Here is a 14008-nt window from a genome sequence, read left to right as displayed (position 1 = left end):
GGCAAGAGGAAAAACTATTTAATTTAGGTGACCCTTGTGACAACAATAAAAAACAGAGGTTGAGCACCAATGGCACCTTTTATTTTATTTTCAGAGCTGTTAGCCTCCCAAGTAGACTAGAGAGGAAGCACCACAATGCTACTCTACCATCTCTTTTTACCACCTAAAAGGTCAGGGTGGATCCCTTCTATATTTCTTTCTCTGCCCATTATTCAGGGGCAGGCTCTCCCACTTTTTTATTCCCTAGGGAGCATCTCTTCCCTTCATCATTCAAGATCATTCTTACCTACTGTTACAAGAAACAACCAATGGGAACAGCTGAATCCTCGTATGGGCAGTCTTCACTGAACTGCTGGTATTCTGGTATACTCATTTGAGAGTCTTTGTGTGCAATGCAACAATTTCTGCCACAGTGCAAATCTTGAAGTGCAGTATTTTCATAAAATTTACAATATAATTTTTATTTTACTGTAAATGCTTTTTGTGTAAGAATAAGGAATTTGAAAAAGTTGTTGATACCTACTAGATAAATATGAAATGGACATGGTCTTTTTCAAATAATGTTAGATATCATATTGTCCTGAAACACAATGTATTCATTTTATTATGATTTAATTTCCGGGGGGGGGGGGGAGATAAAATTTGATTGTACGTTACCTGAAACACTATTACGAATGCTAATCTTGCTGCAAGCACAGCCCAAAAATCTTTTGCAACGTCATATTTATTTTCAGACCATGGAGGTTCTCTATAATCTTTGTATCTGAAAAAAAGATTAGAATTGAGAATCAGAAAGTTCTGAGAAAAATTTATTACTTTATGTCAAATTCTATCTATCTATCTATCTATCTATCTATCTATCTATCTATCTATCTATCTATCTATCTATCATCTATCTATCTATCTATCTATCTATCTATCTACCTACCTACCTACCTACCTACCTACCTACCTACCTACCTACCTACCTACATTATCATCTATCATCTCTAAAGTCAGTGTGTCAGTCGCTACATTGAGTTTACTGCTGATATTGAAAATATTGTTATGCTCATTTCTTTTGCTTTACCAGAATAACATGTTAGTGAATTGCTGTGTTTCCATGTACTTTGTTGAAGAGATTTGTTTGTTTGTTTTGCATAACATATTTGAGAAAAATGTGAAATTGTATTAAAAAAACAAGCTATTCTCAGAGTTTAGAAAAGGAAACACTGACTGAAAATCTTCTTCAGAAAAAGGATTGGCTTGCTATACCGCAGACAAGTATGCAGCCATTTATTAATACTTGAATGAAATGCCATGAATATTATATGTAAGGCTTTATAGTGCAGTGAAACAAGCCTACGGCAACCTGATTAGGGTAGGACAGCAAACGTATGCTCTTTCACCTCCCAGCAGTCTTAGTAGAATGGCCAATGACAGATACTGGGGGTTGCAGTTCAGAGGCATCCTACAAGGCTATCAATTCCCCTCCCAAGTCCAACTGGCTAAGTAAGGGGGAAGGAGAGTGAAGCAGAAAAAGTGTCTTAATACAAACTCTAAGTAGTATCATTTAATTTAAAAAATAGGGAAGATATGTGAAAAATAGATACACTGGAATTTGGGATGCAAAGTGCATAAATTCTGAGAATCAAGAAAGCAATTTTGTAGCTATCAAAATTAGAGTCATACAAAATATGGAGGAAATATATTAGAACAATTCAGAGATTTATTCTAACATATATGAAATTGAGCAAGCTTATGTGGTAGTAATTAATAAATTAGTGAGATTTTATCTCTGGTTTATTTAGAGGTCCAGCCGCAATTCAATGATGAAGACAAATTAGGGTTTACAAAGATCTGGAATATAAAGCATTGCATTTAGGCACTTTTTGAATAGTGGAATATGACATTTATAATATTTGAAAGATTCAGATGACCTAATAGTGCTGGATATGTTTTTTGAACAGGGTCCTTCTCAATATGCACATGAATCATTACAGCAGCTATATATTTTCTTAGTTAATGGAAATTGTCTCTGGTACTATTTGCATATGTATGAAACAGTTTTTTGAGGAATTAGTATAACCATAATGGAAATTAGAGGCAGAGGGGAATAAAGAGCAGTGACAACTTTCCCTTTAAAAAATTACATTGTAGTATTGTGGATTTCTGTGTCAAAAGAATATTAGATTAAGGAGCATATGGCTACTGGGTTTTTAAAGCTACATATCTGCTAATATGCTTGATTCATTGATGAGGTGATTTAGGATAGCTTTATTTTATTGTGTGTATGTATGCATGTGTGTGAGAGAGACATATGTTGGCAGAGAGTAGATCCAAACTAATCATAATGGATCAGAGAAGTACTTTTGTGGTTCTAGACCAGGGGGCTCCAAACTTAGCAACTTTTAAGACTTGTGGATTTCAACTTCCAGAATTCCACAGCCAATCATACTGGCTGAGGAATTCTGGGAGTTGACGTTCTCAAGTCTTTTTTTAAAATTTTTTTTTTATTATTTTAATTAAACAAAAACACAAAAAAGAATCATCCTTCGTTACATCTTGTAGAAAGCGTGTCGATTGGCTACAAATACATTTCATGCGTTTCTTCCACAATCATTACATATACTTCATTCAAATTGAATTGTACATTTTAAATCAAAATTTTTTAATGTATTTTACTATCACTGTACCACAATTCTCATTTAATTACAATTATTTAAAAGTGCTTTTATCTGAAATCATTTGTATTTAAAGACACAACCACCTACTGGCATTCATTCGCAATTTCAATAAACCTCCAATGACATTACACCTTTATAACATATTCTGAAACAAAATAAGCTAATAAGATATTTAAGCATTTCGCCTACCTTTTCCCCCCCAACTCACAATTTAAAGCTTATATCCAATTTGCTTTTACTAATACAACACGTATATATATCATTAAACATTATCCATTAACATTTCCTTGTTATTATTGTAGTTAACTAAAAATTATTTACTATTTATATCAAAGAGATTATAACTTTATAGCAAGATCTAAACAAGAATTTATTAATAAAATTTATAGATCTTTTCCCTAAGTCCCAGTTTACAATTTATATCCAAGTTATTTTAATTAATTAAAGGTTATCATTTCATTATTATTATCATAGTTAATTATATGTTAACGAATGTACATTTAATAACAATCTAAAACAATCTACAAAATACTAACATTCCTACTTATTAATCACCCAAAGTATCCATTAACATTTTCTTGTTATTGTGGTCAACGAAAAAGTGTTTACTATTTATATGACATCTCTTCTCTTCAGACCTAAAGGAATTATACCTTTATAACAAGATCTAAACAAAAATTTCTTAATAAAATTTATAGGTCTTTTCGCCAAGTCCCAATTTACAATTTATAACCAAGTTACTTATACTAGTTAAGGTTATCATTTCATTATTGTTATCATAGTTAATTATATGTTAACAAATAAACATTTAATAACAATCTAAAACAAAAGTTCTCAAGTCTTAAAGTCGTCAAGTTTGGAGATCCCTGGTATAGACAGAAGCTCATAAAACTGTCACAGAAAATACTTTCTCTTTTCAAAAATGGGGTTCTACTAGCTGAATTTTTGTGCCTTTGACTTTACGTGGTAATTGGAGGGGGGGAATGGTGTTGACATAGAAGCAAAGGGGGGAAGGCAGCCTTATCTACAGAAAGATGGCATTTTTCAATACATACAGCCTAGAATAAACACACTGAAAATTAAAATAGACTTGATGAGATGCATGACAATTAAATATCCTAGGCACTGTCTAGGGAAAGCTGTTTCAAAGAAATGTCATTATATACCTGCATATTTGCACTTGATAGCCAAGCTCCATATCATCTTTTGGAGCAGTTCCTCTTTGAAAATCGCTGACATTAAAATAGGATAGTGTATGGTTCACGAAGCCATGCATGGTGCCACTCTCACTGTACATATACAGGTACACGAGGCGTGGAATGAAGTCAGATGTGAATGAGATCACAAATGCCTAAGCCACAAAAGTAAAGAATGAGCGCAGATATTCAGGCCACACTTCATTACATAAGCAGACTCAATTGTCTCCTCCCCCAGCAGGGACTGCCATGAATCAGGCTGGTTCAAACCATATCATTGGATCAACAGGCTAATGGTTTTCTTTGCACCATGGTGGTTTGAGATTCAAACTCTAAAAGTGCAGCAAATTAAGTAACTGAAATTGACTGGGAAAGCTAACATCAGGTGGAAAAACGGTTATTGGCATTTCAACACTGACATCCTTTTAATTGCAAAATTCTTTCAGAAAACAGCCCCAAATTTCCAACATTGCTATTCACAATATTTTTGCTACACACATACCCCCCCACACACACTATCAATAAACAAATACTGTGTGGGACACTGATGTTTTCATTATGCTGCATGCTGGGGGGAATTTTGAATCACTTTTGCGTTCATTGTTCTGAAATTGGGTGCTTTTTGTGCAAATGCTCCATTTAAAGGTTTTATCAAATGCACAAAAACTTGACAAAGAGTTTTATTTGTATCCAGAAATTTAATACTTTTTATCTTTCACAATTAATGTAAATCTTACACGAAATGTTTAGCTGTTGTTCTTAGGGCATATACCATCTCAGAAGAGAGTAGAAAGTTTAATATTTAGAATTGCAGTGGATCTTTTCCATATGGATCCATAGAATTGCATAATTTTCTTTGGCTTTAGCGTACACAACTTTTTTTTAACCTGTGGGCTAGCCTGCCTGGCTGCAGGTTTTCCCAGTGATGCTTAAGGCAATTTGGAAGTCTTTATTGGGGACCTGATATCATTTCATTTTCTCCTTTTTTTAGCTGAAAATTGTGCTGCCAAAAATTGGCCATTTGGCTTTTCTGTCATTTTCCGTGGGGTGATCTCAGAGCTACAGATTAGATCAGAGGTGGGTTGCTGCCAGTTCGGCCCAGATCAGGTGAACCGATAGTAGCGGCAGCGGCAGGCTGTGCCCACCTGCTTCTACGCATGCGCAGAAGCATTACAAGCGCACACGAGCGTGCCCAAACCGGTAGTAACAAAATTGCCAACCCACCACTGGATTAGATGCCTGCTAGATGCTCACTTTTGTTTTAGGAAACGTCTTTATGACGTCAACACCTACAGAAAAACCAATTCCAACTTTCCCTTTTGACCTAATAGAAAAAGGACAAAGAATGCCATGCTTAACAAGCTGAGGAGCAAAACAAGAGAAGAATTAATGTTGGCATTAAGAAGTGAGAAAGCTACAGTCTGGAAACACAATGGACAGTCAGTGAAGGATCTGTAGGCCACACTGCCACGGAGCTGCTCTAGACCATACAGGAATAGGAAATGAAGACAAGGGATAAAGGAAAAGGAGGTAATTGATAGAAAAGATGAGCCTCTTGACAAAAGAGAAGCATTCTGGAGCATATGTGTGGAAAAAAATAAAAGTTGGAGGAGCTGAGGTTAGCCCAAGGGTCAGCCCATCTTTATGGCTGCTTTTCTAGGCATATTCACACTTTCCTACTTTAGCCGTTCTAGAGTAAACCTTTAAAATAGTTGAATAGAAATGAAAATTTTGTCTTCATATACTATTTACAGGGGGGGAAATACTTACATTTATGATCACAGCCAATTTTCCTACCCCTCTGAGGATATTATACCATATTCCTGGGGAAAGACAAGCAAGCTATTCAAAAGTATTGTCGCAAACACTGATAATAGACTCACCGATTTGGAAAGGACTATCATCTAGGCCAGGGGTTTTCAAACTCTGTCCCAGTGAACCCCTAAGGTTGGGGCTCTGAGAGAGAGCAGAGGCAAAAGTAAATGCAGCCATTGTTCAATTCTTATAATTTTATCCTTTGATCAGAGATTCCAGGATATTTTTTCTACAGCCTGAAAAAGTCTAAAAACTATTGATCTAGTTCAATCCACTGTTAAGTGCAGGTTCTATTTCTAAAGCATCTCTAACAGATGAATGTCCAGCATCTGTTTCAAAACCATTAACAAATGTTTCACCTAACAACAGAAATGTTGGGCTCAGCTGTGGTCTTAAGTCGAGGACTACCTGTAATTGCTTCCTAGGATCTGGTCTGTTAATGCATATATCACTAATACATCATATATAATAAATAATTTAGATATTATAAATAAATAATAGCAATGGTATTAACTTTTTTCATCCTTTCTTTAGTTCAAAGTTTAAAGCGAAATATATTTATTTTAATATCTACTCAGTTTGTGAGTTCGTTTATTTCTAGATTAAAGTATATTCCCTCATTTCTACATTCCATTCTAAGGGGTAACATGGAACTTCTTGTCATTCCCCCCCTCCAAATCTCTTTTCTGCATTCCAGTTTTGCCTTTGAGAATCTTTTACTGTTTGAACAGGTTAGTGGATACATAGAAGGATGATTCAGTTCTGCTGGTAAATGATGAATTTGCTACAACCCTTTATTTGTGCTTTTCATTTAAGTCTTTAGCCTATTGAAGGGGCTAAGAATAGAACCAAGGGACACAGATTCTTTGGTAGTTACAGGGAAGTTTAGAATGCTTTTCCTAAGAATGTCAAATGACCCCTTCTTTCTATGCCTGCTGGCATGAAGTGAAACCCTTAAGGAGAAACAATTTTTGTTCAATTTTTCATGCTAATTTCACTGATTATTCAAACATCTATAATTACTTGCATTCTTTTAGTAAAAAAAAAAACAGGATAGAAATCAAGAGAATAACATAGCTTTCCTAGCTGTTGAGATCAGATTGTCACAAATAAAGAACACTAGCTGGTATTCAGTGGCTATCTTGCACAAACCAGGGCTCTCAATTTTCTGTTTTCTAACCAATATTTATAAATTATAGATATTGTATAAATAATTACTAACTTACCTATATCTTTAGCTCTCACTGCAACTGGCCTCCTAAGCTCAGTGACAAATTTCTTTGCATCCAGACGTATCTCGATGATATTGTTTAGTAATGCAAACAAGGGAGCCAATGGGAAGGATGCAACAAACAGGGTTACAAAACCAAACTGGATTACTGAAAATTTAAAAAGAAACTACTATCAATTACCAATTTTACTCTTGTAGAATTTGCTTTCCAAAACACAACCTCCCTGCAAATCAATGAATGCATACTACACATAAATTATATGTATTTTCTGTGTTTGAAATGTTATACTATTTGCTACTGGCTATTTTATATAAATGTACATATTGTGTGTGAGCATTTCTGGACAACATTTCTTTTATTTAACTGCACGCTGCTTTCAATTTTTTACAATTCTCCCACCCAAACTTCCACTAAACTATGAATCTACCTATATTCCTAACACAAGAGAAAATAATGTATTTCATATAGTGGATGTAAATCTATGAAGCCTAGTACATTTTTTACTTTTAATGAGCTACAAGATTCTTTGTTGTCTTTGCTTTAATAAATTAACTTGATTTATTTATATATTTATTTACTTTGTTTAATTCATAAAGTTGCCCATCTCACATATGTGACTCTGGGCAGCCCATACATTTAAAATAGCAAAAATAAAAATTATCAAAACAACAAAACCATTAAAACAATTAAAAGCCATAAACAGAAAACATGGGAGATTCAATCAAAATCTTACACACAATACAACTGTTTTATGGGCTCCATATTCCCATGCAATTCCCAGTCCCCTTGACAAAACCAAGTTTTCAGAAGGCCAATAGGGTTGGGCTCAATCTCACTTCAGGGGAGATGATGTCCCAAAGACTGGGTATCATGGCTCTCTTCCTAGTTCTGCTCAGATGAAGCTCTTTAGCAAGTGGGACCCATAATATATTCCTTATGCCAGGCCTGATGAGATGGGTAGATGTAACTGGGAAGAGACAGTCCCTCAAATAACCATCTCCATGTAGATGTCTATGGATATTCTCAGTCATCCAGGTACCAAAGGTGCTTTTTCAAGAGTCGGCTGAACTTTCTGGTCTTTCTTTGAAGAAGTTTTGCTTCTCATCCAAGAACAGCCCTCTCTCAACAGACGGAGAGGAATATGACATCATCTATCTCCAGTCTACAACATAGTCCTTTCAATAGTTCCAAGAAGGCTCCATACCCATTTGCACCACTCAGATGACCCTGATAACACAGACAAACCTCCAAGTGCCTTCAATGACTCTTTAAAATAATGCAAATGACCAGCTGTCTGCAAGGAGTATAAATCCTTCCATTTCCACCAGCCAGTCAGAGCTGAAGAAGCTTCTTGGATGAGAAGTGAAACGTCTTTAAAGAAAAATCAGATAGTCCAATTGCCTCTTGAAAAAGCATCTTTGGGACATACTCATGTAGGGCTTTAAAGGTCATAACCAGCACTTTGAATTGAACTCAAAAGCAAATTGGCAGCCAATGCAGCTCTCAGAGCACAAGTGTAACAAGCACTAATCTGGTGGCATAAATAACTGCCCAGAGTGCTACATTTTGCAGCACTTGAAACTTCTGAATGCTCTTCAAAGGCTGCTTGTAGAGCATTACTGTAATCCATTTGGGATTGGATTAAGTATATGAGAGCTGAACTTTCTGATCAAGGTTACTCCTGGAAATTATACGTATGAAACTTCAAATAATAGAAACTTCTTAAGGGGATAACATATCTTTTGTTATTGAATCATAATTGCATAAAAAAAGAAAGAACTAGAAAACTGGAAAACATAATAACAGTCAGGCTGGATCAATAAATCCATTTTGAATGTCTATGCAGATTCTGAGCTGAAGAGGTTTCATCTTCAAAGAAAAACCAGAAAGTCCAGTTGCCTCTGGTTCATTGCAGAACAGGTAATCAGCTAGGAAACCCCACTTTAAATAGTTTAAGTCTTACTCATTTCCATGTATTCTGGAGTAAGTCCTGCAAAAGGTTCCAGATTATAATCTACTTCATAACGCTGTTTTTTCTTCATATGCTCTTCATAATCTACAGGACTTTGTCGTTTCAACTTCAAGTACCTTATAAATTTTTTCATTTTCCTAACAAGAATGAGGAAAAAGTAATTGCTTTAGATGGCTTATATGTTTTGTAAAAGCATTTAGAGATTTGGTTCTCCATTTTTAATATTTTATTGTTCTTTTAGAAATAAAGCAATTTCCCAAATTATTTGTAGCTGAATGATAGTATTCTGAGTTCTCTAGAATCTGAAATGGTATCCAAAGAATCCTGTGAAAATGTCCAAAACTTTTAATATGCACCCCCTCACTGTTTTTATGTCATCTGCACTATAACAAAGGTTTTCCTGAAGTTCCATTCTGTTTAAAGCAAGTTATGTTAGTTCACAGGACAGAAATAAATGAAAAAAAAATAAACAAATTTCTTTACTGTCGCCTAAAAAGACATGAAGACTTAATTACTGGTCTATTATAATCTCTATCAGTCTCTACAATCCTGTTCAAAAATATGGCCACAGAATAACCATGAAAACCTTTATTCTATGTACTTGATACTAATTTGAATATTTTGTCCTATTCTACTTTATCTACCAAGTTGGTTGAACTTGGCCCCACTGTAGACTCATAATTTGTATTTATTAAGTCACATAATACAATACTTTGGGAAAACACTGTTGAAATGCAGGCTACAAGATTTACTGATAAGAAAAAGAATCCTGAATTTAAGACAATTCATCTTTCAAGGAAAATGGAACAAAATAAAAAAGCAAAAAACTAAAATTCCCTATATATTTATAATATTCTCAATCAATATAATATGGCTTAATTGTTTTAGAAATAAATTATTTGCAGAGAAAAATAGTCCTTCAGATAAGAACAAATGCATTGAACTAACAAAACAAATAATATAGTAATAAAACAAATGCACACTATTTTAAACTTTGGTGTATCCTCAGTCTAACATTTTCTTGCACTGCATGAATGTCAAATAATATATATATGCAGTGCAAGAAAATGTTAGACTGAGGATACACCAAAGTTTAAAATAGTGTGCATTTATTTTGTTATTATATTATTTGTTTTGTTAGTATGTATGTATGTATGTATGTATGTATGTATGTATGTATGTGTGTATATATATATTTTGAGAATATAGCTAATATTTTCTTATTTCTTAGTACTTACGGGATGCCAATTTCAAAAAGATTATTCTGAATCAGTTGTTTGCCCAACATTATAATGCTAAGTTGTATACACAATTCCATCAGGCAACCACCAGGAGCACACTAAAAAAAGGGAAAAACAAAATAAAAAAACTAGGGACATTTGTATACCCCAACAGAATGTTCATAGCTGTTTTCTAGACACATGAACAAATAAGGTACAGTTACCTCTTCCATTCGAAGAGAATGAAAAATGTAGACATAATCTCCTGGGCGTCCAACAAATCTAGACAATTTGGAAACAATGGTTAGAATTTCTGTTACAGACATAAACTTTCAGACACTTCCTGCAATATTTTACGTGCCTCTAAAATCATTCTACACAGATACACATTGTACAATGGATGATTAATTTAGTTTCAGAGAAAAAAAAATAGAGAAAAGCAAATCTAGCTACCAGGAATATATTTACTTTTATCAACATAAACATTATCAGTGACATTTTCCCAAAGAAGTAATTTGCCTTTGAGCTGGGTTTATTAATGTTAAATATGATTAAAAGAAATAATATTAAATATCTTGTGGATATGATGAGGAAAATCCAATTAATTCATTTATTGGTTGAACTCCTTTTTGTCAATGAATGGAGTTCAAAAAGCCTGAATTTGCCATTTCCAGTATCTGATTATAGTTTTGGACACTGGTTTAGTAGCTGACCTAAGAGCCCTCGGAATTTCAAGACATTGATTGTGGAAACTTTCCATTGTGGTAATTTTCAATAATATTCCTCAACCTGATGATCCTAAACAGTAAAGCTGCTGACTGCCATTTATTTCTGTAAATGCTTCTACCTGTAACAAATTAAAACAGCATGAACATCTGCTCAGTAAACACTCCAATTTTAACTGATGAAAGTGTATTTTGCCTCAGTATTTAGCAATATCCCTTCTTAATGTACACTGATAAGCCAACCAGGCTTCTGTTGTGCCCAGAAAAAGTGCTCCTTACAGAAACATAACTAACATTACACATTGGGAAATTATCATGCTAGTATAATTAATTCAGTTAATTTTTATGATCTTAATACTTGGAGGTAGGTGTAGCCTAGAAAACTCAAGTGACAATCCCTCTAAAGGGCTGTCCTTGTTTGAATAAGAGCCCTGGAACAGCATAAAATACTAGTGAGGCAATTAATTAATCTATGCAACTTACCGACCCTTGAAGAAAGCAACGTAGAAAATGGGTGTGTAAGCATTCACAAATTTCAGAAGGAAGGCCTTGAAGATAAGTCGTTCTTCAAAACTTTTGTCTGTTTTTGGAACCTCTGAGGTAAATGAAATTAATGCAAAAGTGACTGGAAGATTAATGTAAAGTACTAAATATTATACAGATAGTCCTTGACTTAGGACCACAATTGAGCCCCAAATTTAAGTGAATTTTGTCCCATTTCAGGCAAACACATGAAAAGCCAGAATTGCTAAATGAATTGCTGCAGTTGTTAAGTTAGTAACACAATTGTTAAGTGAATCTGGCCTCCCCATTGACTTTGCCTGTCAGAAGGTTGCAATAGGTGATCACATGACCCTGAGACATTGCAACTGTCATGAATAAATGCCAATTGCTAAGGGTCTGAATTTTGATCATGTGATCATAGGGATGTTGCAACAATCATAAGTGTAAAAAATGATCATAAGCCACTTTTTTCAGTGCCATTGTAACTTCAAACAGTCACTAAACAAATAATTGCAAGTCAATAACTATGCAATGAATATAGAGTCTTGTCTTCATCGAAAAAGGTGGAACTAGAAAATTGATTACACTTGGCAATTACCTAGAATAATGTGGTCAGAGCTGATACACTACAGTTATCCCTACAATATGGTATGTATAATGTCAATCTGGCTTGATTACAAGATTACTAGAAAAGTATTTCAGATCCCTCCCCCTTCAATAAAGAAATGCATATTTCTTCGTTCAAAGAAAGTCTGGACCCCTCTATTTTTTACTTCTTGATTTATATTCTTAAAGTAAGTAGTGACTGGAAAGGAAGATAAATCGTGTTATTTGTCTTGTTTTAAAGACAATTTGTCTGGTTCACCAAGGTGATAAGACTCTAAATGAATTTAAATAATGTCCACACTTAAAATTAAACAGAATATTAGTTACTGAAAGATGAGACTGCCTTAATGCCAAGAATCCTTTTAAGTTATTATCTCAGGGTTTGTTCCTATGTAATTTTGCTTGCAAAGTCAAAGCTGAATCGTTAGACAGATTGTTTAATGAAATTATAATTCAAAGTCAAATCGTGGGAGAATATGTACCTACCAATCTGAGTCAACCATCTAGCTATGCAGCCATATACTTCATCCAAGATTATTATCACCACCAGATTAATAATTACTGCAGTGGCTGTGACCGTCACTCTAACATTCGACCTGCCTCCTGGAGAGGAGCTGATGGCTAAAGCTGCTGCAGTGGAGATTCGGTATATAATAACCCCAAAAACAATAGCAAATGTCAGTCCAATCTGAAAAGGATATAACCAGTTATCAAAAGATTAGGTTTACAATATTACTATGACCTGATGTAGTTTGTATGGAAATGTTTCAATTACTTGTGCCAATTATATTATAAAAACTGCATGCTCCCATATGGTTTACACAGAGAAATGGTTATAATACACATGGATAAACTAAACATTTCTATAGTATTATACTACTAAAGAAAAATATCAGCTATGAAGTTAAACACAATATAGTTGGAATAATAAAGAACACACCATAACATAATGATTCTGCTTATGAATTCTGCTTTGGTTTCATTCGTTGTTATCTATTTAGTAAAAACCCTGAAATTATATTCTTAGACTTATAGAGTTGGAAGAAAACTTGGAGGCTTCCTAGTTCAATTTTCTACCTAAGCAGGAATCTTCACTTTCAGACCATCCCAGCCAGGTGGTTGCTAATTTTTATTTGAGAATATTTAGTGATAGAGGTTCCATGATTATGCTTCCACATATTGGTTCTTAGAACCACACCATCTTTCTGTAACAGTCCTTCTGTTTTGAACTGGAAATATTGGAAGGCTATCAAGTACCCTTTAGCTTTCTGTTCTTTAGAGTAAATAATATCTACATGTCTATAGACTGTAATCCTCACCAAATTTGTTTGCTATTCACTACACTTTTTCCAGCTCCTCAGTATCCTTCTTGCATTGTGATGATTAAAACTGAATGAAGTATTCTATATGTGCTATACCAATGCTGTATGAAGTGGAACTGTCACTTCTTGTAATCTTCACATTATACTTTTGTTGATGCGCCCAATATTACATTAGCTTTTTTGGTAGCTGCAGCATGCTGCTGACTGATGATCAATCTGTGCTCTACCAAAACACTTAGCTCTTTCTCCAAACTACTACTGTTGAACCTATCTTGTACATGCAAAATCTCCCCCCCCCTCTATCTAAATGCAGAATCCTATGTTTCTTGACATGGAACTATATTTGTTGTAAAAAGCCTAATGTTTAAGTCTTGAGCCTATCTGTTCAGCTTGTCATCTGAGGGGTTAGCAATCCTCCCATTTGTGTCATTGCAAATTTGCTGGGCATCTCTTCTTTTCCTTTATTGAACTCATTTCTAAAAATGAACAGAGACCATGCACTGGGCACAGTTGCGAAACCAACTGCAAATCCATATAGTGATGGCACCATCCATCCCACATCATTCCATTTTATGAGGGAGAAGGTTATGGCTAATTTTATCAAATGCCTCATTAAGTCTGGGTACACCACATCCACAACATTCTCTTGGTCTACTAATCTATAGTCATTTTGGGTTTTTTAAAAAAAGTAGTATAATTTTTAAAATCTTACATAACCTTGCAAACCCATTTCATGATCTGACTTATGAT

General features: G+C 34.5%; 1 protein-coding gene across 2 annotated transcripts in view; it reads right to left on the bottom strand.

Annotated features, from left to right (window-relative positions):
- Window positions 1–14008, bottom strand: part of ANO1 (anoctamin 1) — a 115441-nt gene that overhangs the window by 3526 nt on the left and 97907 nt on the right. For both annotated transcript variants that reach the window (XM_032225385.1, XM_032225376.1), the window contains 9 exons: window positions 12423–12624; window positions 11310–11421; window positions 10326–10383; window positions 10120–10220; window positions 8873–9018; window positions 6904–7056; window positions 5633–5685; window positions 3833–4017; window positions 658–763 (listed from right to left, as the gene is read on the bottom strand). In XM_032225385.1, coding sequence (XP_032081276.1) covers window positions 658–763; window positions 3833–4017; window positions 5633–5685; window positions 6904–7056; window positions 8873–9018; window positions 10120–10220; window positions 10326–10383; window positions 11310–11421; window positions 12423–12624 — 1116 coding nt within the window. The remainder of the gene's footprint in view (window positions 1–657; window positions 764–3832; window positions 4018–5632; window positions 5686–6903; window positions 7057–8872; window positions 9019–10119; window positions 10221–10325; window positions 10384–11309; window positions 11422–12422; window positions 12625–14008) is intronic.

The sequence above is a fragment of the Thamnophis elegans genome, chromosome 1 (assembly GCF_009769535.1).
Source record: "Thamnophis elegans isolate rThaEle1 chromosome 1, rThaEle1.pri, whole genome shotgun sequence".
NCBI lineage: Eukaryota > Metazoa > Chordata > Lepidosauria > Squamata > Colubridae > Thamnophis > Thamnophis elegans.
This window is presented reverse-complemented; position numbering and strand designations above follow the sequence as displayed.